Source organism: Halichoeres trimaculatus, unplaced genomic scaffold (genome assembly GCF_033239565.1).
Source record: "Halichoeres trimaculatus isolate MK-OKI-2021-1 unplaced genomic scaffold, fHalTri1.1 fHalTri1_scaffold_15, whole genome shotgun sequence".
In the NCBI taxonomy this organism is placed as follows: Eukaryota; Metazoa; Chordata; class Actinopteri; order Labriformes; family Labridae; genus Halichoeres; species Halichoeres trimaculatus.
Window position 1 is genome coordinate 17,735,523 of NW_027437193.1, and position 24,233 is coordinate 17,759,755.

Below are 24,233 nucleotides of genomic sequence, written 5' to 3' on the forward strand. Positions count from 1 at the left end.
AGAGGGAGCGACTTCTCTGTCGTCATAGAAAAAAGTGTAATGCACTGAAACCTTTCTCATTGTAAACATCATTGCCCTGCCAACCTGCTTTGCTGACTTTTACCTGCTGCAATCACAACATGGTCTCACAGATAATCTGCTGTCAGTTGTTTGGAAAAGTTAGGATGAACAATGCAGCTGAAGACATTTACTCACACAGAGCACCAGGTGAAGAGACTTGAGAGGTCCTCACAGTTCTGATCAACAAATGTTCTATTATCACTTCAGATTTCATACAAATCAAAGGAGCAGAAATTCAGCTGTGATGATACAAAGTTATCATGTGCACTTGGAGACATTTAACCAGACAGCACAGGGCACACCAAGTGATGGTGCAACAAGTGGTAGACAGTATGTTCTTTCTTTGTTTTTTGGGCCTGGTTTTCTGATTCATCTGCAGTCCACACCACAGCAGCCATCTTTAAAGGACTGAGGGGGCTGTGTTAGTCACACTGAGCTGGGGTCTGTCAGAGCACAGCCAAGGACCGCCTGTGGTCTTGATTCCTCCGGCTGTACTGCCTTGAAGTGTGTGTACATGCATGTGTGTGTGTATGTGTGTGTGTGTGTGTGTGTGTGTGTGTGTGTGTGTGTGTGTGTGTGTGTGTGTGTGTGTGTGTGTGTGTGTGTGTGTGTGTGTGTGTGTGTGCGTGTGTGTGTGTGTGTGTGTTTCTTCAAGAGGCAGGGCTCCTTTGGAGATGAATGGATGGAATCACTGATGTACATTTCAATAAAGCTCCAGCAATGTTTTCATTTGTTGATTAGAGAAAAGAAAGATCTTCACTTCGTGCTGCTACTCTGATGTTGAACCTGCTCAGTAGGGGGCAGCAGATTCAGTTTCATTCTTCTCTAACATCATAGACCAAGGCCCAATGACTCACACAAGATGGCCCCCTGAACTTACTTTTAAAACGGTTCTTGTTTGCTCATGTTCAACAGCTGGGCGTCTGTTTACCATTTCTAGACAAAAGTTTATTCAACTTAACACCTACCTGAGTGATGACGTTTGAATTATGCTACAACTGCAGTGTTTAAAGGTCCCAAATCATGTTCATTTCCTGCAGTTTAATATGGATCATTGATGTCTTCATGAAATGGTAGTAACATGTTTTGCTCCAAAAAGTCAATAAATCAAGCACAGCAGCATTGTTTCCAGGCTCTCTTAGCCCCTCTGTTCAGAACGCTCTGATTTAGTGGGCGTGACCTTCATATGTGAATGAGCCACAGCTGATACCGCCCCGCTCTTCTGCGTCACTGCGAGCGGCTCCCCGAGCTCCGAGTGCACAATGATTAGAAAAAAGCGAAGCTTGTTTACCGTAACATTACAGGCTTACACAACAGGCTAACTGCAGCTACAGTTAGCATCCTGAAGCTAACACAGAGACAGGGGGGACACTGAGGAAAAGCTCTTACATCTGCTCCACAGCACACAGCATTTAAAATACTCACATTTCCAGGGTCCGAGGTTTGTTGGCGGATGGTTGGTAATGCGCCTGGATTCAGGACCAGTCTATTCACTAGCCCTCTGTTGTACTGTCCAAAGTTGGAAAAGCAGTCAGCCGTGAAGTGACTAGCACACACATGCACAGTTTTACTAAGTGTAGCTGGCACATTTCCTTGATAAATGAACTGTAGCCACTTAGTCTTTTTCTTCTTCTCAGATGGGAAGCTTGAGCATGGAACTATGTGGCTGTTTACAGCCAAAACCGTCCACACTCCTCTCTCCAGCAGCGGGGAGAGGAGTGGGCAGGGAGGGGATTCAGGGGTATCTTCTCCGGTGGACCAATCAGGTCAGACTTGCTCCTGATTGGTCAAAAAAGGGAATCACTGACGTTGGCAAACCCCAAAAATCCAAACAGCTCATTTTAAGACAAGATTTTTACATTCACAAGCACTACTAAGTTCAAGTATTTTCATTAAATATCACATGTTGTGGGCTGGGAGGAAAGCCAAAGACCCACAAATTTCACTAAAAGACTTAATAAAGTGATTTTTGCATAATATGAGACCTTTAAACGGAGGAAACTGCTCAGAGAAACATAGATTAGATAAAGCTGACACCTCTTTCCAACCACAGTCTGCTCAGATGTTAGCCTTAACCTGTTTCTGATCAGAACAAGCTGTCCTGCAAACCAGACACTTAATAGTGAACTCTTTTGACTCACAACAGACTCTGACTTGATATGGGGGAGCGTCTACAAGGTGTTAAACAAAAACTATAAGGAAACTCAAATATTCAGGAACTTCAGCGTAAATCTGTGTTGTTCTCACATTTATGGTCTCCTGTTGGTTATTTCAACTATCAGCACAGGAAGAGATGTTCTGAAAGTATTTGGAGCTCATAGTTTTGCATACTGTCACTTTTACTTCTACTTAAGTCAAATTTAATCAAAGTAACTGTTCTTGTACTCGAGTATAACGTACTGGTATACTCCTGCACTAACTTACAGTTGTACACCAAGCTTTCATAACGCAACTATAAATGCCTCCTTTCTGGATGCAAGACACTGACAGACACTGTCAGTAGAGAGACAAAGTCTACAATGTTTGCATTCACAACTATTCTCTTAGAAAACACACAAAACTGAAAGAAGTACGAAAAAAACATCAAACTGATGAAATGAATAACATCATATGAGCACAAAGACGTAAGATGTGAAGTTTATTTGCCTTTAAAAACTTTTGTGACCACGCTGGCTCCTTTTTTTCTTTGTACCTTTTTCCATGTGGTTTTGGATGAAGCCACACTTTGAAAACTGATTGTCTGAACTTTGCAAAGTTGCCACATCGTGCAGATTGGTATTGAAAGAGCTCACCAGAATAGTTGCCTCTTAAACTTTGATTTTTTTTTTTTCCACTTCAAAGTGCTTTTTCATGCAGTGATCTGTTATTTTGTCTGCCCCCTGTTGAGTGAGGAACAGAGGATGGTCCAAACCAATGTGCTGCCTGAGATAAAAGCAGAGACATGGATGCTGAACAGAATGAGAATAAGTGATGCTGGCAGGGGGGATGAAATGCAAAGGAAGCAGAGTAATTCATTCAGCTCATAATGGCTCTTTCATTTGTGGCCACAAGGGGGAGCGTCTTTCATTCAGGCAGTTAGATTTATACATCATGACAGATGGAGCTGGGGGCTTGCGCAGTGGGCTGAGGGCTCCCACTTGGTAAGATGGATTAGATTTTAGAAACTGGGGAGGAGGGGAGAAAAAGATGGAGTGTAGAGGATACAGAGTTAATGGTAGCCTGTGTGTGATTGGCCGTTTCTTCCAACCAATGGGTGACAGAGAAGAATAAAGCAACTCAGAGGCGATTAGAGGGTCTCATCTATTAGCAGCTGGGGGAGGGGGCTGATCAAACAAGGGTTAATGTGTGTTGAGTGTTTTTTGTCAAGGGGTCTTTGTGCTGGCTCAATGACCAGAACTGATGAAGGATTATTGTATATTTGTGTATTAAAGACAAAAAATAGCATTCAGTAGACTCAAAATGATAAATGTTTGAATTTATTGTTAACGTTGATGTCACTGTAGAGGTTTTCATGTGGTAATGTTTTGTGTTCATATAAAATCATTCTGTAATTACCATAAAATATTAACATAACAAACATAGCTTTTTTATCCTCTCTGTCGTGTCTCCTTTGTCTTCTCTGCATTACATTCTGTTTTTAAATCCTTTCATGTCAGCTGCATGTCACCTCGGTACATGCACCTGACTTGCCACCCCTCTCTATGTCTTCTTGTCTTTCTTTTTTGTGAGGTAGCTCTGGTAGTAGAAGTTACTGAAGAGAGCGATGAGGCTGAGCGAGTAGGCCAGCACCACCATGTTCATGGAGTCGGGGAAGTCACAGTCAGCAAACAAGTTGTAGGTGGTGTGGATGGTTACGATGAAAAACTGGAGCTTAAAGACAGACCCACAGAAACACACACATACACACAGGGGAAGAGAGTAAGACAAAGATGAAAGATTATAAAGGAAGAAATTCACAAATTCGCCACCTATCAGATAATTTTGATATCAACACATAAAGACTCAGCTAAATACCCAATCCTTATCTTCTTACATAAGAACTTGATGATGCAAAATCAAACCTGAAGAGGTGCATTTATCACAATATAACTTTAAAAACTCTAACATTCATACAGATGAAAACAAAAGCTGTATTCAATCTCACACTATGATTCAAAATTATTTTCATTTTTTAAAAAGGTCATCCTTGAACTTTTTTTTTCCAGTCATATGTAATAAACTTTATTATTTTTTAACATTAGTCACACATTTATTTGCTGCAAAGTCTGTGCTGTGAAAAGCAGGGTGATCATTCTAGAGATGTAGTGAATCAAAAACAATTTATTATTAGTATTTTTTATAACTAGTCTAAGTCTGAAAAGCAAAAGAGAGATTTTGTGCTAGCAGTTATCTCTTAATCTGAGCAGAAACACAGGCATCATAACTGCCATTTTTTCTGGTTATTGTGGGTAACATTATGTAGAGATTAAGTGTATGAATGAAAACAATGAAGACTGCTCATCCAAGTTTACCAATCCGCACAAACACCTCCCCTCTCAATGTAAAATAATAATTACCTCTCCAAAAACACAAAAGAGACCTCCTTAAACACACAAAGAAATCTCCAGTCTCCTCAATTAACTTCCCTGTTTCAGCCTCAGTTCACTAAACTGTGAAGCTGTCTGATAATGAAGGCTTGGGGGTCACCTCTAAGGTCAGCATAGTTATTGTTACATAATGGCAGTCAGTCACCACACTGACCTATATCTGCTGAAGCCACACAGAGAGAAAAAGCCTACATGACATACGTTTCTTCATCAGTGCTACACATAGAAAACAGATGGTCCAGTAGTACGCGAGGAGCTTCAGCGCCACTAAGCCGACCAGTTATTTTAACTACCAACGCGGACAATGAGGAGGTGAGCAGGTGGCGTTATGTTGGCACAGAGGAGGTCGAACTCATGCGACAAATTCAGGCTTTGCTGTGGAATTTTGGAACTATCCAGAACCATTTCAGATGGAAGAAACGCTAACTCATTGAAATGAGATGACAGCACAGTTTCATAAACCTGTGCTAATTGTGATTTGTTCACCAACTGGGTAGTCAGCCCTCTCACTGCAACCAAATTAAAACCAGTTTTTCCTTTAAGACCATAAAAAGTACGTTGTTGCAGCTAATCAATGGTGAAAGGTAAAAAGGTAGAGCTCCCTCTACTGCTGGCTGGCAGTATAGGTCATAAATCAAGCTCTGCTAACACATGAGGCATCAGAAACAAAGTTAACAAAATGAGTTGTTATGCTGATTGATAACTTGATGTTCATTTTAAAGGATTCTATTTTTAAATAATTTGTGGAGAATGTATTATGGAACTATTAACTATGATAGGAAGTAATCCTAAATCAGTCATTATTATTCTGATATATTTGGTGCAGTTCTCTGCCTGGACATTGTTTTCTGGCTCCTTTATTTTGACTAAGGTCTCATACTAAGTCTTTATATTTCACCGTCTGGTAAGCGTCAACTGATAATGCTGTCATCAGCACTGAGTGACTTGTGTGTTTAAACCACTCCCTGTGGTACACGCTGGATTTGTCCTCTGACTATATGACCACCTGTTGATGTCTTCCATCCACACACTGATTTCTCTTAAAGCTGGGAGTTGTTTATCATCTGTTGAGGTGATGTTATTAAGGAAAAAAATGCATTTTTTGGTGGTTAACTCCCTTCTGTTGCCAAAATGCATGCACAGCTGTAACTATTTACAAACAGTAAAATAATCTATTAGGAATACCAATCTCTATTAGAATAAGCAGCTGAATTCAACATGTTCACTGCATTTCACAAAAGCCCATTTTGAGGATTTTCTTGTTTTTAACAACTTGAACAAAGGTTGCATTATTATAACACACCTGTTAGTGTATTTGTCAACTTTAAGACAAAGATAAGATAAGACTTCAGATCTATCTATCTATCTATGAGCACATGAGCGATTGAGAGGAGCACATGTAGAGAAGAGAAACTGAAACTTAAGTGTCAATCCCGTCACACAAGTATTGATCAATACTGATCCCAACGTTTGCAACAATTTATCAGTTTTATGAGTGGATCAAAGAGCCACAGGTTGGCCACCCCTGACCTAGAAAGTCAAAGGTTGGACCATGAGTGACAAAAAAAGAAAAAGGATAGGAAAGCAGAGGGAAAGTACACAGGGAATAATGGCACATACGCACACACACACACACACACACACACACACCCACACTCACACACACACACACACACACACACACACACACACACACACACACACACACACACACACACACACACACACACACACACATCTGAAGTGTATACACATACTGACCAGCTGCAGGGTTGTGAGGTAGCGTTTCCACCAGAGGTATTTCAACATCCCCGGGCCCAGAGCTGCCAGGCCGTAGTACAAATACATCACCACATGGACCAGAGAGTTAATCTGACCAATCAGGAAAGCTGTGGACAGACAAACCCAGAAACGAAAAGCATTTTACTCCTTTTAAAATCTAAACTTTCACTTTTTTCATGGCAGTATTCTGAGTGTGTGTTGGTGTGCTCTCACACTGGCCACCAGCCACATATTTAACCCCTGCCCACCAGTTGAAGATCATGGTGGCGTGATGGTAAACATGAAGGAAGGTCAGCTGACTGTTCTTCTTCCTCAGAATGAAAAACATCTGACACACACACACAAAGAAAGAGAGAGAGAGAGAGAGAGAGAGGGAGAGAGTTTAGTTTTAGTCAACAACAAATGAAACACCTGAAAGGATAAAACAACCCTAAATGTCCCTCTGCCCATACTTACGGTGTCGCTGAGCTCTATAACTTTGGAGAAGTAGAACCACCAGCACACTTTAGCCATCTGTCAGGAGGAGAACCTGTTATTATCCGTGTTGAAATTCACTTTTAATGAACAGATTTTGTAAATATTGCCTTAAAGAAGGCTTAAAATCTAAATGTGACGTAAGTAAAGATGTACCCTCATGGCCAGTGGGCTGTCACTGTAATCCACAGGCTGGCACAGCAGACTGTATCCAGCCAACCAGGCGGAGGCTGTGAACTAGACACAGAAAAGTTGCTTTGATTTAATGTTTTGCTTCCCAATTTTATTTCAATTGTGAAAAAGAACTGTCAGTTTTTAAGAGGAAGATTTCATTTCCTGTTACCCCTTCAACACTTTTCTTTTTTTTTGACTGCAGAATCAAGCTGTGAACACATCAATGACAAAAGATTGCTGTATACTGGATATTGTTCTCCATGTTAATGAGATAAGTCTTGATCTGTTACAGGGTTTTCCATACTTGTCAGTAGCATGTAGAGTATATCACCCACATGAGAAGTTAAATTTTGAGGTTAAACTGATCCAATCTACAGTTAATAGTCAAGTTTGGTCCTACAGCATCTTTCTTCACAGAGAGGCTAAGCTGACTGATATCCATGGCAAAACTGACCTAACAGTCCCTTCCATTCCAGCTTCTATCCACTTTTTTCTTCTATTTAGGATCTTACACAGTCATTTTGTATGATAGATACTTAGAGTTACTGATGTGCAAACCTGAGTCTCACCCTCATCAGTCACTGTACACTGTTCCAAAAGTTTCTAATTACAGCAAAAGTGTTACCTCATAGAACATGTATGCAGACAGACAGACCATGGCAAAGTTGTAAACTATCAGGACAGATCTGAGGTTGACTGGCTGCCTTTTAGCCATCAGCTTTGGTCCCACCCAGATGACGAACAGGTAGCACAGAAAAATACAAGCAACAGGCATGGGAGAGTAGACCAGAGGCCAGACGTCCGTCCTCTTGTCTACACAGAGGGAAAAAAAGGGTCAAAAATTAAAAATCTACCATCATAAAAGACCAAAATGTGTTATTAAATAGACAAAGTGACACTTTTATGACTTGCCTCCATTTCCCAGAACCCCTTGGTAGTATAGTTGTAATTTCTGCCACATGCTGAGAGCCTGAAAACCCTGCAAAGTGAGCCCAAGAGCAGGAGACACTTGAAAACAAACACCTAATACAAAATTTGAGAGTTTATTTGGGCAGATATGCAATTCCAGATAAGACTGACCAGGTAAAAAAAAGACCAAACATTCTTTGATGCAAGTCTCTTATTCCTCGGCCTCTGAAGTCACAGCTGTATTTGATGTCCTTTTAGTGTTTTGATTGTTTTGAATCTGCTGCATGGACCGACTGTCCATGCTTCACAGGGCATGGGCCATGTGCTCAATGATTTTTACAGTGAATTAAGTCTTTATGCTAATAAATGAGATGAATTGATGGGCTATGGTCAGGATGGACAAGACAGTTGGTGTGTGTCATTTAAACACAGACAGCCTTTACCCTATGTGCAAAATCTCAATACAGAGTCCTATATCCATTGTTTTCCCTCCTAACTCATGGTTAAAAAATGTCATCACAACAAAAATCACTTTGCTCTAAACGCTTGATGAACTACATTTAACCAATGTCTTTTGTAGTTCTCTTGACCTTTTTTTTTTCTAGTTCAAATTATTTGAAATAGGAAATTGAGTTAACAAACGGCACATTGTAAGTACTTTATTCAAGTGTCCTAAATTTGAAAATTCATGCTGATTTAACTTATCTCAGTCAAAGCAACAAGATGACTCAAGTGAAGTAAGTTGAATTAAATTATTTTCTATAGAGAATATTTCCATGTGCCTACCAATGAAACCCTCTGTTGAAGCTCTTACATAAAGAAGAAAAAATCAATGAGGCTGCACAGAGATAATCTGGATTATGTTTCAAAGATTATACTCACTAATCCAAATGTATCTCCTGATGATGGATAATAACTAATTATCCTCTGATGAGTGATGGTGTACTGAGGTTGACTATGGGAAGGTGACAGTAACACAAGGCAGTGCTGCCATCTAGTGTTTGGAGAGGGAAGATCTGCAAACAAACGTTCACTTTATTTTTGAGATAGAAAAGACTGATGTAATGTAAAAGAATCTTTTCTTTCTTTCTTTCTTTAACTATGGCCAGCCTCTGTAATTTTCAATCTGAATATTCTTTTTCTTAAAGCCAGCGGCCCCCAAAATAGCAGTGCCAGAGACCGGTAAACCACTGCTGTGGGCCAAATCTTAAAGTAAACTAAAATAAAGCTTAAGATTTAAATAATCAGAAAAAAATTAGACCATCTATGGGAACATATACAGATGCCATTCTTGCTTACTCAGCTCAGAGGTCTTGTGGTAGCAAAGAAATTACTGAATCATTATCTGTTTGCATGACTTTACGTAAAATAAAACAACATTTTTGTTTTTATTTTTTTATAGTACAGGACAAAATATGTGATTGTAATTACAGTTTGGATGACATTTTGTGACCTCCACTTTGGAAAGAACTTCATGATGATTTATACTGGAAACTAAATTCAATAATTACTGTCATTCAGGAAGCTTTATTTATTTATTTTACTTCGTTCATTTACCTAAAAATATATATCATTGAAAATTTTTCACAAGTTTTTGGCGGTTAATGTAGGTTTTTACTATTTGTTGTTTTTATTAATACATTTTATTAATATATTTTGTTTATTTGATACTTGTGCAGACTGTGGTATGTTTCATGGTTTTATTTATACTATGTTTCTTAGTGAAGTAATTTTTGGCATCAATCTGTGATTTACACCTCACAGATCACACATAATGATGAATAATTCTCTTATCAGTAATAGGTTCACCCATTCACTGCCCTTACACCGGTGATTATCAGCAGGAGAAACAGACTTAAGCAGTTTAGCTGCCCCAGTAGCTTCTTCGGTAAAGGATTACAGGACAAGCCTCAGCAGTAAGGACTCTACAGCGTGCTCAAGTTTATCCTCCAGGTTTCAGCGATAAAGTGTTTGCATATCTAAATTAAAAGAATGCATTTTCAAGCCAGAAACAGACTTTGTTATTAATTCTATCTCTATCGTTGACACAGACCCACAGAGCAAGGGATCATGGGAAACTGCAACAGTTAGTGGACACGCTAGTTGTAGTTGTTGTTTACAGGTAAGAGCAGTTCGAATGCAGGGACTCTATAGATGTCTGATTATCACTTCTCTCTGTAGGACAGAACAGGACAGAACAGATTTGAGAAAGCGAGCTTACCGTCATTCTGATGATGGATGATTTTATTTCTCCTCCTCAGCTCCTGTCAGTCAAAGTGTGCTGCATCTCAGCTGTGTGTGAAGCAGCACTGAGGTAATCCATCCACTCCCTGTGTGAGTGTGTGTGTTTGCATGTGTGTGTGTGTGACTCAAGGATGACATATGGCAGAGTGTCTTTATATTCTTGTAGTCCGGTCAGGCACCTGACAGCCGTTCACAGAGTGTTTAAAAGGAACAGGTGAGGTGTTTTCTGAATATTTTAGGATACAAAGGCTTTTACCATCCAATTTTTATCATTTACATCATATTCCATATAGAGGTAAATTTAGAAGTATATTTGGGACTTTTGTGGGTTTTTTTTTTTTTTTTTTTTTTTTTTAATAATATGATTTGACACTGTAGTCACATGAGGTCTTGGATCTGTAAGAGTTGGACCCGGATCCAGCTAAATTGGTTTGTTTCAGTTATGTATTTCTACAAAATAAGCATCTCTGGACTTAAGTGCTTTGACATAAAAAAAAAAAAAAATGCCCACTCACCTTTTTGTTAATACTGGTACTGTAAAGAGTTAAAAAAGGGAGACAATTGTGTCTTTCTGAAAAGATCCACATGTTTTAGTGCTTCTAATCAAACAAAACTGTGTAAATAAAATAATGTCACATTACCATATCATTATTATTTTAATTATGAATTTAGAGGTAAAATCTTTTTTTTTTTCAGTGATAATCAGTGAACATGTGTACACAAACTTTGACTGTTCTATTTTTATTTTCATAGTAAGAAATAATCATTTATTTCATTACTCCTAATCTGCACTTGTTGTACCTTGTTGTCCTCAAATCTTTACAACAAAGATATTTGTATTATAATGTTTTTGTGTCAGGGTCTCACGTCAAGTCATCAGCTCCTCCACTTGTTGTAATTTTTACACTTCAAGCAGGTTTCATCTCTCCTTATGTTTGCAAAGCATGGGTTTTATTTTAAAGGAACCTCCTTGTGTAAGCTCTCTTTACCTTGTTTTTTTCTTCCTCTCCAGCTGATCCCTTGCATTCTTAGCTGTTACTTTTCAAATAACTTTTAAAACTCATGTAGTCTACATCTTCATCCCACAAACCCTCCTTCTGACACACTCATGATAAGCATTTTCACCCACTATTAACCTTCCTTGTTATACAGTCTGATTTACTCATCTGAAGTCTCAATCATCTTCTACCGCTTATCCTATTAAAGGTCACAGGTGGCTGGATCCTATCCTTGCTGTCTTTGGGTTGGAGGCGGGGCACACCCTGGGCTGGTAACCAGTCAATCACACAGAGACAGACAACCTTTCACGACCACACTCACACCTACAGACATTTAAGAATCACCATTTAACCTGATGAGCATGTTTCTGGACTGTGGGAGGAAGCCAGTGTACCCAGAAAGAGCCCACGCATGCACAGGGAGAACATATAAACTCCACACAGAAAGGCCCAACTTGCCTGTCTAACTGGATATGGGCTCCACAAGCTGCAGAAAGAGTTACAACCTTTGTTTTTAGTTTTAAAAACCACTTGAAGCACACATTTCAGCATGTTAAAAAAAATCCTTTTAAATTGTCATACATTAAATGAAAATGAAGAAACACAATCAAAAACTATTGTTACAAAATGTACTGAGTGGATAAACATAGTGAAGAGTAAAGTCAACAATGATTGGGCAAATGTTATTTATATCTTATCACTGATGAAATAAATTATCAAACTATCTGATAATCTCACTTAGCATCTCATTTTTTAACACTCAAATGAATAAAGGTAAACATGTTGAACTCTTGAAGTCCTTTTAATCTGTACAGAGTATAGCAGCACAGTTTCACTGACAGAAGCAGAAACTGAACAGAGGGGAAAATGTGCACACAGTAATCTGAGTGTGCTTCTCCAACCAGCTGTGTACAACATCCTCAGTCTCTATCTGCATGAAGACAACCACCAGTCCATCCAGTCTCTTCACACACATCCATCTACAGCCTCCTTCAGCAGGTTTTACACAGTAGACTTCATTAATGGAAGAGGACAGGAGAGGACGGGTGACATCATTCACACAAAGGAGTGAGGTGAGAACATGTTGGTGGAGAAACTACAAACTTGTTACTGCTTTAACATATCCAGGACTACTCAGCAAACTTCAGTCAGAGCACAAATACATGAAGAAGCTAAAGTCTAAACAACTCAAGAGTGGGTAAAACAATAATTATTAAAACGTTTATACACACAGGAGCATGCTCCTTTGACACCGTGTGAGTTTGTAGCTCAAAAGCTAGCACATTGTCATATTTCTGTTGAACTAATTATGGCAAAAGCTAATGTCAGCATTCAATCAGGTCTTTGACAGCATAACAGTTATTGCAGCCTCAATGTTAGTCCGAGATTTTATACCTGCAGCAAAATCTGTACAACTAGAGTGTATATTAGCTGCTTCCTGGCTGCTAACTATACAAGCTAGTGAGCTGCTAAGATAAGCTGTAAACAAAGAGGTTGTGAAAGAGAACTGTTCTTTCTACTTTTTTAAAAATCATTTTAAAAGACTCTGGCAGCTGAAATCCTCAGGGGAAAAAAAAGGGAATTTAACACAGAACATCATATTGCATAATCTGTTTGCTAGCATCAGGCGTGTTAGCATTCAGACAGTCTTCAGCTAAAGATAACCAGAAACTGGTCAAATTGTTTGAACTCCTTTGTTTTATTGGTGAGCTAATAAATTATTTTCTATCCAATGGCCAAATGGAAGCACCTTCAAATTTTATTCATTGTTTTACTTGCTTGCATTCAACCAGAGGAGGCTGAATGCTAACATTAGCTGTTGTATGATTGTAAAACATGTTGTTTTAGAGAGGAACAGTGAGCTATGCCATTCTATTGCTTCTGATCATTATTTCAGGAATTTAGCTGCACAACTCAAGCTTGGCTAAGCTAGGAGGAAACAGCAGCTATGCAGCACGCTGCTGTGTATCATATGGGTATCTTAATCATCCATTTAAGCTCCACCATGATGACTGTGGTTACCATGATGATGGTCTCCATGATGATGAAGATGATGGTGATGATGATGGTGGTGGTGATGTTCATGTTGATGCTGATGTGAATGTTGATGATAATGTTGATGATCCTGAAGATTTTGATTCTGTTGTGTTTGGGGGTCTTGAGGGGACTGGCTCTGCCCACTGCTGTGATGCTGATGATGGTGGTGTTGATGGTGGCTGTGGCTGGGATTCAACTGGGAAGGGGTGGTGTCCATCTCTTGATCCTCCAATGGGCTTGTGGAGGATGTGGTATTTGAATGGGTTGCCATGTTGCTGCTGTTGTTGCTGCTCAATGAAGTATTATGGGCCTGCAAAAATAGAACATGAGTCAGAATATAGTTCTATTTTAAGAGTTGAATTAAGCTGTTACATTTTTTTGTCCACTTGGGAGGGAACCTTTGAGACCGTTTCAAAATATTATCCGGATAACTGAAATGCCAATGTAAACATTGTTTTTCTTACAAAGGTTAGAAAAGGCTAAGTTTGTAGCTAAAAAGCAAGGCCATATTTCAACTTCAAGGCAATTTGAAGAGCTTTACACAAGATGACTTCAGGCAGAAGAAACTGAAAGTTAAGGTGCGTTTAAAAAATAAAAAAAATAAAACAAGTTTTAGAGGTTCCTTTTAGAGGGAGATGTTCAGAAACTGTAAAGACAGAGTCAGCCAAGGCATCTTGATGCTGTTTTTAGTTGGGAACTCATGCTTTATATCCCTGACCTTAGAGTTCATCATGTCTGGTGACAGTCAACTCTAGGAATGATGACAAACATCTCTGAGTTCACATTAAAAGTTTATTCCCCCGAGTGATCCTATTTGTACCTGCTGAGCCTCAGTTTCACTGTCACTAGTAAGTCACAATAGGCTGCTCTCTGACTCAGTGAAATAGCTCTGAAAATGCCACGATTCTCTAAAAAATACTGAATTTAGCATTATCTAAACTTTGTGGAAATAACGTCATGATGTAGAACAATGATTGGTCCTCGCAGGATAGCCAGGATACTTTTAAACTGGTCAAAAACACATCAATGGGTTGAGTTGTTGATCACGTATGCTCCTTACACTCAGTCTGTGATGGGTATAATCTCTGTGTGTGTTTTTAACTTTGTTGTTGCTTTGTGACTTGATCCATCATTACCACAAACAGACCCAATGCAGTTTTAACTTAAAGGGGACATTGATTTTTCAAGTTCCTTCTAAATTACCTGGCAGAAAGCTGACTGATTCTGCATATGTAGTTTTTTTTCCTCTGTAAACAAAAAGGCTTTGAAGGGGTTGAAAGAAAGAAATCTTTGTTGAGGACCAGGTTTGCACAGCTACATTTTGGATCATCTCATAGGTTTGAATGTGCTCACAGGGAGGCCTGCTCGTGAAAAGCTACAGTATTCTACTTTTGATGCATGTTAGTTTGTTAGTTGGTGTGGTTGGATCTTCCTAAAGTTTTTGAGCGAATCTGAACTAGAATGGAAGCTACATGAACCTGTAAACTCAGCTGACCATCACCAAAGCTCACAGCAGCTGATATTGCTGCATCTAAAGCATTCAAACTTAACCAAAGTGATGTCTTGTCTGTAAATTAGCTCAGCTTCACATAATCTAGCAGAGACATAGAAGTTTTAGGAAGCCTCTCTGTAGATTTAAAGGTCCTATATTATGCAAAAATCACTTTATTGAGTCTTTTAGTGAAATTTGTGGGTCTTTGGCTTTCCTCCCAGCCCACAAAATGTGATATTTAATGACAAAACCTGTACTTAGTAGTGCTTGTGAATGTAAAATCCTGACCTAAAACGAGCTGTTTGGATTTTGGGGATTTGCTAATGTCAGCGATTCCCTTTTTAGACCAATCAGGGGCAATTTACCGTTCACCGTAGCAGATACCCCCCCTCCCACTAAGTGGCTAGAGTCATTTATCAAGGAAATGTGCCAGTCTACACTCAGTAAAACTGTGCTTGTGTGTGCTAGTCACTTCATGGCCGACTGCTTTTCCAACTTTGGACAGCACAACAACGGGCTAGCTAATAGACTAGTCCTGAATCCAGGCGCATTACCAACCATCCACCAACAAACCTCGAACCCTGGAAATGTGAGTGTTTTAAATGCTGTGTGCTGTGGAGCAGATGTAAGAGCTTTTCCTCAGTGTCCCCCCTGGCTCTGTGTTAGCTTCAGGATGCTAACTTTAGCTACGGTTAGCCTGTTGTTTTAGCCTGTAATGTTACGGTAAACAAGCTTTGCTGTTTTCCAAACACTGTGCACTCGGAGCTCAGTAGTCATGGTTACATGGCGCCACTCTCAGTGACACGGAAGAGCGGGGCGGTATCAGTGGTGGCTCATTTACATATGAAGGTCACGCCCACTGAATCAGAGCGTTCTGAACAGAGGTGCTGTGAGAGCCTGGAAACAATGCTGCTGTGCTTGATTTATTGGCTTTTTGGACCAAAACATGTAACTACCATTTCATGAAGACATCAATGATCCATAATAAACTACAGAAAAGGAGCATAATATGGGACCTTTAAAAGGAATATGCAGCAAAGTGCAGAATGGTTATCAACACGTTTTTTTTACCCTTTCAAGGGAAAGGAAAAAAGGTTGGCATCCAAAATAGATGGAAATTAAATTGTGTAACCAGTCACATAATTATACTACAGTATGAACCACTTCTCTGTGTGCAAACATGTCTTTGTGTGGGTGTTCAGTGATAACTCACAGAGCAGTTGCAGATGTTTTTAAGGTAAGTGGCCCTGATTGCTGCTTCTACGTAAGGGTTGTGTAGGTAACTGAAAGGCAGCACGATATGAAAGGTGAGCAGTCCACACCTGAGGGAAAAATGAGACAGAATGAAAAGAAGTTAAGAATTAGTTCATGTTTTATTTTGGTCAGATTTTCTTTCCTTTTCCTTTCTTTTCCCCCACAACACAATCGATAACCATTCACTGTATTTTTAGCATTTTTCTGTAATCCTCAGTTTCTGTCACACTGAAGCAAGAAAATACTGATGAGCAAGGAGTGCTTTCAGGACAAATCCAGAGATCTTATGCATTTTTTGGATGTAGAGCTGAAGCTTGCAGAGGTTGGCAAATTAAAATAATTTGATCCACATGCCTTGGGAAGGGAGTTCGCCTTACCGATCATAAACCAGGAAGTCATCCTTGTCCCCATCCAAAGCCTCCCACACATCATCTTGGAACGGAGCCTGCTGATACACAGGAACACCAGGGGGCGCTCTCCTCTGCAGCTCCCAATACATTGCTCTGGAGTGAGCATCACGCTCATTTACTATCATAAAAGAAACCTCAGTCAAGTTACTGCGGTTCAGCTTATCACGCAGGCCTTGGATTCTGCAGAGGGACAGACAGAGATAAGAAGGAAGGCGGGATTAACTGACTGTTAATCCAAACTCTGTTTGAAAAATAACAAACAGTAGAGACAGAAGAAACCAGGTCAGTTAAACGCTTTCTTACTTGGAGGCCTGAGTGAGACAGAACTGTCAGCTGGCCTTCAGAAGTGCCACCACTACTACATTTCCCAGCAGCTCTTTCATGGGAGCCTTTCCTTTGATCTCCCAGTTAGGGGCAGGTTTGCAGATTCGGGAGACATCAGAGCCCCCCTCTACAAACAGTGTGACATGTGAGGCCATCAGCAGGCCTGGTAGGGCCGCGCACATCCACAGCAACAAGAGAGAGCACATTGTGGCTCCTGGGCTGGACTGAATCCACCTGACCAGAGATGTGAGAAAAAACAGGAAGCTTTGAGGAAGAAATTCCCAGTAAGAAGACACACAGGTGACACGTGATCATTTTGAAATCAAAACATAAAAACATAAGGGGTAAACATCTCTTTATTTGTACGTAAAAGATAGTCGAAAACAGCCTGAGATCTTTGCCTTGATTGTGTGATAATCATACACTAACAGCTGTGCAGGGCGCATTGTGCACTCTGAGTTAAAAACACTCTAGTCTTTGCCAGCCCCCACCCCACACTCTGAACAAAAACTCTGGTCAGTCTGATCCCCAAATAATTAAAAGAGAAAACCCTCATTGTCTTTGTCATCACATGTGGAGATAAGAGAGAGAAGAATGTCGCGGGGCAAAGAAGGGACAGACAGGCTGGCAGGCAGGGAGACAAAAAGAGGCTGGGTCAGATATTTACAGCCTCACTAACTGGACTGTCTGCACAAACAATAAAAACACATACATGAGGAGCTTTTTTTAAACTTATTTTTCTTCTACATGAGTTAACTTTTTTTCTAAAATTTCACCTTAAGAATTAACAGTGTTTGAAAAACACCCTGAGCAACCCATTGGAGTTTGTAGTCCTCATTCACACTGTTTACATGACTTTGTTAATACAAAGAATATAGAAACACAAAGGAATCCTTAAATTAATTGCTGGGATCAGAATGAGGGTTTTTGAAAACAAGACAATCATTCTGGCAAATAAAAAATAACATGCTGCTAGAACAAAAAAAAAAATAAATGTGTACAGTTGGTTAACTCAGGATAATTTTTCTAAATAAGAGATGTAAAAGCAAAAAAAAAAAAAAAGAATAAAAGTTATTGAGATGTAAACAAACAAGAGGAAAAAGAAGCTCTTACCTCTGTCCTCTCTCTGTCCTGTGACCCATATAAACAGACTGTAAGCCCCTGGTGTTTTTAAAGCCTGTGGGTGTGGGGTTGATGAAGCACTTCCCCCAAATCAAACAGAGAAAGAAAGACAGACAGACAGACAGACAGACAGAGAGATAAGGGGTGTGGGTGGGTGGGAGGTTATTATTCACAAACATAACAGTACTGTAATGCAGCAGTGTATGAGCTTTGGTAAAATCAGTGTCCATCACACCAAAAGTTAAATCTCCATTAGGGACAACTGTGTCCTCCTGTGGACCAAAGAGCCTTTAATTATTTCTTAATTACTTTATTAACCAGGGGGGCAAGAAATGATTTAACCACTTTGTGAATCTATTTGGCATAATCAAGGTGTGACTTGTCAAAAACCAGAGGAGGGGATGTTCTCTTTTCTTCTTCTTCTTTTTTTCTTAATCATGAAAAAAATAACCACTGGCCCCTTTTTAAGTTAACGGTCCCCTATGACTTTTGAGCATGCATCATTAATGAGAATTAAAAAGGCCTGAAGCATTTTATTTTTTGCGGCAGTCACATGTGAGATGTAGGAGGTGGCCTAACGAAGTACAGCACCATGGTTAAGAGAGGATCACTCGGACATGGCAGAGGATTTAAGGTGAACAGGTAACTTAATCAGACAGTATAACCTAAAAAATGGTTCTCAAATGGGGGTACATGTACCCCTGGGGGTACGCGAGGGCACTCCAGAGGGTACGCAGGTTCAAAAATGTATATTCAAAATAACATCAACCAAGAAAAATCCCTTTAACACAATTTATTTAATCGATGTTTGAATCCAAATAAGTTTAAGTTCCTAAACCGAGTACTTTATCCAATAGACACTTTTTGTACAGCACTGTTTTACATTTTTTTTCCCAACCAAAACTAATTCGCGCTTATTAGGGGGTACTTGGTGGAAAAAATACATGCCATAGGGGGTATGTCACTGAAAAAAGTTTGAGAACCACTGACCTAACATAAAAATCCAATACATTAAGATTTCACAACAAGTCAAGATAACTCAGCTAATACAAAGTCAACTATTTGTTTACTTTTTTGGTTGCCCTGTTGGCACGTCATCTGCAGCGCCTTTCTTTTATTCATATGTACATGGGAACATTCAGGAATTTTGATACTGGCAGTTCAAGTCAGGTAAAAGTTAGTGCCAACAATGTAGGCTAATAGTGAAAGAAAACTTCTTGTTTATTTATTTATTCATTTTTATTGTCTCTGGCTTCATTGAAGATCACTGGACTGATATTTTTGGGGTGTTTTCGCAGCCCACTCATTCTGATATATAGCAAGGTTTGCTGTGAAAATCAAATATCAGTATTATCCAGACATATTGCAGATCACCTGCTTAATGGTATTATTCAGGTAAGCATGTTGACAGTAGCATCTAGGTTGGCCCTGACCCTGCTGAAGTGACTGTTTTGTTTCCCATCAAACGAGCTCACCTTATTTCATGTTGATCTAATTATTGAGCAATATTTACATTGTAATGTGTGTTTGAAGGTGACTGCCTCCACGTGACAAACAAAACCGTGGTTCCTCTTTTAAAACAGACTGCAATCAATGACTGTCAGCATGAGTGGGTCAGAAGGGTCACATCAACTGCAGAGAGCTTAATCATTAGAAGACACTGTGCTGTCAGCTTTAGGCAATGATAAGTCTTTAGAAACTAGCATGCGCCATTCATGGCGTGTTAATCTTCAGGTGTTTTTTCAATATCATAGTTCAGCTCAGGTAGCTGGCCAGCTGCAGAATGACTATTCAATCTCTTATGGAAATGCTCAAAGTCCAGTCAGGGTCAAAGTTTGTGTTTCATCCTTTGCTTTCTGTGGAGCAGATAACACTGAAAGGACAGTGAGTTTTTGCTTTATACAGAAATGTGAAAGGACACAAGTGGTTAAGTTTTAAATGTCAGTGTTGTTGTCACTGTTACTATGAGTATACTTCCTGTGCAGGCCTGCGTGCAATAGGGGGTGTCCATAAAGTCTCTTTAAAATAAAAAAAAAACATTACAAAAGCAAATGAACAGACAAATATGTGACAATTATGACAAAATAAGGAATAGATATTGAAGTTTTTTTTTTTTTTTTTATCAATTTAAAAAGAGAACTAAAGCTTACATGACTCCTTCTTTGATCTCAGATGTTCTTGGTTGTCCACTCCCCTCTTTATCCAACACTGTCCCAGTTCCCATAAATTTATTGTGAAAATGAAATTGACTGATTTAATGCTACTGTGCACTACCTACAGCTCTGATGAGAGACTTTCAGTTTGTGTTGATTTGGCGCACTCTGTGAACGAAAGTGTAAGCTGTGTGCTCTAATTAGAAAAAAAAAAAGTGTTTTTAACTTAAGTCTGTTTAGCAACTAGATTAAGATTCCTCTTATAAGTTTTGAGACTGAGGCATTAAATAAGGACAGGAAGTCATTCAGAGTAGGGAAAGTCAAACAGGAAAACTGTGCTTTATTTCTGTCTTTTTTTAACTTTAATATTAAACTATTTTTAATTGTTGTGTATATTATTGAAGGGCAGGGCTTTCAAGTGTTTTTTTCTCCTTTTGATGAATGAAATTGTGGCTTGTTGTACCTTATTATGGACACCTATGGGTGGAGGGTAACAAAGGTTAGTGACTTAGCTTCACAATAACAGCAGATATAGTCCGTCAGAGTTAGCAGTGATAACAATGTGCTTCAGGAGCTCAGTCACTGTACTGACAGTTTGGTTTGACACTCAACAACTGTAACTTTAAGTTGAAATGCAAATAATTTCTGAGACATTCACTTTAATGCCTGTTGTGTGTGCTGTTGCTTTCCAAATGTCATCATATGTTACACGCGGGTAAATTTCTCAAAAAAATAAAGCTTTTCTAATGTACATAGCTCAGATCATAGCATAAAATAAAGTCACAGCACTCTGGTTATCTAACCTCAGATGTGTGCTCTGCATTCACAACATGTTTGCCTGTATCATAAGGCAGATACGGGCCTATCATAGACACATCAATATGGCATATTTTGTTTTTAGATGTACTGTACTGATATGAAAATTTTACATACAGAAGAAATAACGGATTCTTAGGGAGGTTTGAAAATGAGAACATCCCATGATGCAGCACTTTTGGCGCTGTGTGCAGGACACATAACGGAGCATCACAGCAAGACAGTAGATGTATTATCGGTCCACAATGTTTCACACTCTTCAATTCAGTTAACGTTTCCAGAATACAGTCTGATGAATTAAATATTATTGTCTTGTTGGTGCAAAACAGTTCACATGTAACACAGGTGATGTCTACTTTTATCGCAGCTCTAAAGAGGAGTGTGTGAGACACTGTATCTGACATCAGTTTCTTTCCTCCTTAAATCTGGAAAGTTCCCTAATCTAGCTTAGCTCTACTCAGGACATCTGAGTATTTCAACTACTATCAAAATGTCAGATTGCAGCACATTTGGTTGCTTAGCTTCTTCAAAGTAAGAGACAAGACATTTGTGTTCCAGGATTGACTGCAAAATTCTGCAATTGCAAATTTCAAGCATGACTGTGTGACTCTGTTATACTAATAGCACATCTATACTGGCGCTGAAGACAGACAGAAAACGCCTCTTGTTCTATCTTCTTGTTTCATTCTCCAGACTTTTCTTCAGCTTATTCATAACCTTCTCTGATCAGGACAAAACACCTATCAGTTCCTCGTCGTCATTGTCTCCAACTCCTCCTGTTGGACTGTCACAAGTGGCCATGAGCCCGAGGCCGAGCTCCGCCAGCTCCTCACAGCTCATGTCAGTCGTCACCATGATCTTTGTCTCCAGGCGGTTGCACAGAGTCCTGTAGGAGGGGAGAGGGTACCCCAGCTCTCTCAAGTACTCGTAGCCTTTTGTGCCGACTGCACAGCGGATCTTTCTTGCTTTCAGGATGGTCTCTGGGGACCAGACGGCACGTCGCGAGCGCTTGCTGAGAGACAGAGCACGGATCTGATCCTCATACAGAAAATTCTGGAGACCTTTCTCGATGCGGTCGAGTCGATAGAGACGCTTCTTCATCTCCTCTGCCTGACAGAGACATGCAGAAAAGAAGGGCAGTTTGTGGACGTGTATATAACATTAAGGCTTACAGCTCACCCAAAGACTATTACTCCAAATAACTCTTCAATGGTGATTCATAGTTAAAATGACCAAAAAAGTTAACTCCTTTAGTTAATCTAACATCAGATTCAATTTACAGTACCTGGGCTTGGCAAGGAAGATTTATTGCCAGTAAAAATGAATAATTACCATTTCAAGTAAAAAAAGAGATGACGAAAATCAAAAGACAAAAAAAAAAAAAGCAGAGAGGGATATGTTTAAAGGGACAAAAACAGCTGTCGTACCTCTCTCTGTAGCCTTGCTGTGTGCTGCATCTCCTGCTCCAGCTGTTTCTTAAGGAGTTGACAGCGTGTGCAGGGCTGATGGTCTTCAGCATCCTCATCCTCCATGCCGGGCAGAGGGGTGCGTCTGGCATAGCCATGGTCTCCAAAATTCAGCTCCTTCTCTACTACAGACACAGAGCACAGTCTTCATGGTCTTGCGATGACTGAGACACATTTAGTGAGTGATATACTGCCACAAATTGTAGCTACTCCAGGACAGGGAACCTTTTGCAACTTTTAGCAGCTGTTTCCATGAAATGTATCAGGCTTCACCCAGTTTCTGTCATATTCAACACAAAAGTGTTCACAGTGAAAATAAAGAAATCATTTGGTTACCTGGTTCAGGTTTCATGGGCAGTATGATGTATTGAGTACTGGCTGCAGGGTAAGGAGGTTCGGATATGCTGAACAGAGTGGGGATGGCATTGGGCTTCAGCTTCCTCCCTCCGGCGGGGGACCTCGCAAACTCCTCAAACTGGTTTTGTTCGAAATGATCCTGGTAGAATAAATTCATAGATAACTAAATACAAACATACACAAAACAAATGAAGACTCACTGCTACAAAAAATGCAAGATATATGCACACAGTTAGAGCCACTTGGTTGTGCCAAAGGGAGAGAAAGGGTAGTCAGAGAAGTGGGCCAAGAAGACAGTCTATGCAGTACTTTAGTCTGTGTCCACAAAAAATATAAAACATTCATTAACCCATCCCGTCTCACTAGCTATAATGCTTGGCTGCTGACATTTTTCCGTCTGTACCAAAAAACAATATGAATTTAAAGTTTAATTTGCCTGAAAAATAGCATGGAGAAGAGCAGAAGAACACTGCAACTGCAAACCAAGATGGTGCTCAAGTTAATTCACCTTTTGCAAAGTTACATAGGCCTATTACAAATTTCTCAAGGCCAGATACCATTAATGATAATGAATCAACAATCAACAGAGCTGTTACTCTTCCTAGGTAATTTAACCAGTAAGTAAATGTTACCTGAGGGTTCTGTAAGTCTAGTCCTTTCTAACTCATGGATAACAATTTGCTCCAATTTTTTATACTTAACTTTTTTTTTTTATTTCAAATGTGAGTCATAACAGTTTAGGACATTAAGGCTTGCACTCTTACAATCAAAATTAAAAATGTGTTTGCTTAATTAAAATATTTTGAAAGCTACTTACAGCCTGCCACATTAAAGCTCAAATAACAATGTCAAGTGATTCAGTAAATCAATGTATGAATTTGTGGTGGCCAATGAGATTTCAGGGGGAACTGCTGACCACCCCTCTGGATATGCCCCTGAGTTATCCTGTACAAAGTAAACATATATTAAAGCTTTTCCTTTTCTACTTTAACCACTGTTTAAATGCATTTGAAATATCACAAGTAGACTTTAGAAAATCTTTTAAAACACCAACCACAACAAACAGGTACCTGAATAAACTCACCTGACAAAGTCTGGAGTGAGGAGTTGGTTCAAAGTCTCGTTTACAGTTCACCAGCCACTTCTTCTTACGGATTGGGTCCTTGGGGAATCTGAACAGCTGTTTTCCTATGCTGGTTGAATTGGAGCAGTTTGGAGCAGAGCAGCCACCCATTGCAGTCGTTATATACAATCAGCAGAGCTAAATTTAGCAAACGTCAGTATAGCTCTTCAGACAGAGAGGGTCAGATGCAGATTTTAGAGTCTTTTTTACCAACTACTTACGCAGTGTTAAAACTAGAAAAACATACACCTAAATTAATCTGTTACCCGTGGAAATATGAGCAATGTCCTGTTGGCTTTTGCACGGTATAAGTGGATAAAACACAAAATATATCTGAGTGATGAAATACTTCTGACTTTATTTGAGCCAAAATGGCGGACTTCTCCTCGACGGTTGAGAACCATGACGTATTGTTTATATGCGTCTATAATAAATGCCTGATTGAAAATTAC

The 24,233-nt window shown here is 39.5% G+C and overlaps 2 protein-coding genes across 4 annotated transcripts; both read right to left on the reverse strand.

The window, feature by feature from the left end:
• Positions 1-3,759: 3,759 nt before the first annotated feature.
• On the reverse strand, positions 3,760-10,212 carry elovl8a (ELOVL fatty acid elongase 8a). Its single transcript, XM_074688597.1, has 8 exons — positions 10,207-10,212; positions 7,989-8,055; positions 7,702-7,889; positions 7,059-7,139; positions 6,885-6,941; positions 6,642-6,756; positions 6,408-6,535; positions 3,760-3,930 (listed from the first exon to the last, which is right to left on the reverse strand). The coding sequence occupies exons 1-8, from the start codon at positions 10,210-10,212 to the stop codon at positions 3,760-3,762; spliced, it is 813 nt and encodes a 270-aa protein (XP_074544698.1).
• A 1,881-nt stretch (positions 10,213-12,093) lies between these two features.
• Positions 12,094-24,155, reverse strand: LOC141804853 (THAP domain-containing protein 1). 3 transcript variants are annotated; one of them, XM_074689498.1, is made up of 5 exons: positions 17,858-21,558; positions 16,724-16,978; positions 16,388-16,600; positions 15,970-16,078; positions 12,094-13,574 (listed from the first exon to the last, which is right to left on the reverse strand). In XM_074689498.1, exons 1-5 carry the CDS (start codon positions 18,094-18,096, stop codon positions 13,221-13,223), a joined length of 1,170 nt encoding a protein of 389 aa, XP_074545599.1. In that variant the 5' UTR covers positions 18,097-21,558; the 3' UTR covers positions 12,094-13,220. The 3 variants fall into 3 exon arrangements, with proteins under 3 accessions (XP_074545599.1, XP_074545601.1, XP_074545600.1); XM_074689500.1 differs by lacking the exons at positions 12,094-13,574; positions 15,970-16,078; positions 16,388-16,600 and adding exons at positions 22,263-22,423; positions 22,638-22,797; positions 23,743-24,155 and having other exon boundaries at positions 16,841-16,978; positions 17,858-21,945; XM_074689499.1 differs by lacking the exons at positions 12,094-13,574; positions 15,970-16,078; positions 16,388-16,600 and adding exons at positions 22,263-22,426; positions 22,638-22,797; positions 23,743-24,155 and having other exon boundaries at positions 16,841-16,978; positions 17,858-21,945.
• Between the last annotated feature and the right edge of the window lie 78 nt (positions 24,156-24,233).

Coding starts and splice junctions, on each gene's coding strand:
- elovl8a (XM_074688597.1), bottom strand. Junction 6,942..7,058: donor ACAGCCCACTGGCCATGAGG/GTACATCTTTAC, acceptor TCCTCCTGACAG/ATGGCTAAAGTGTGCTGGTG. Junction 6,757..6,884: donor TTATAGAGCTCAGCGACACC/GTAAGTATGGGC, acceptor TGTGTGTGTCAG/ATGTTTTTCATTCTGAGGAA.
- LOC141804853 (XM_074689499.1), bottom strand. CDS start 23,892: ATGGGTGGCTGCTCTGCTCCAAACTGCTCCAATTCAACCAGCATAGGA. Junction 22,798..23,742: donor CTCACTCCAGACTTTGTCAG/GTGAGTTTATTC, acceptor TTATTCTACCAG/GATCATTTCGAACAAAACCA. Junction 21,946..22,262: donor CAGCAAGGCTACAGAGAGAG/GTACGACAGCTG, acceptor TGTCTCTGTCAG/GCAGAGGAGATGAAGAAGCG.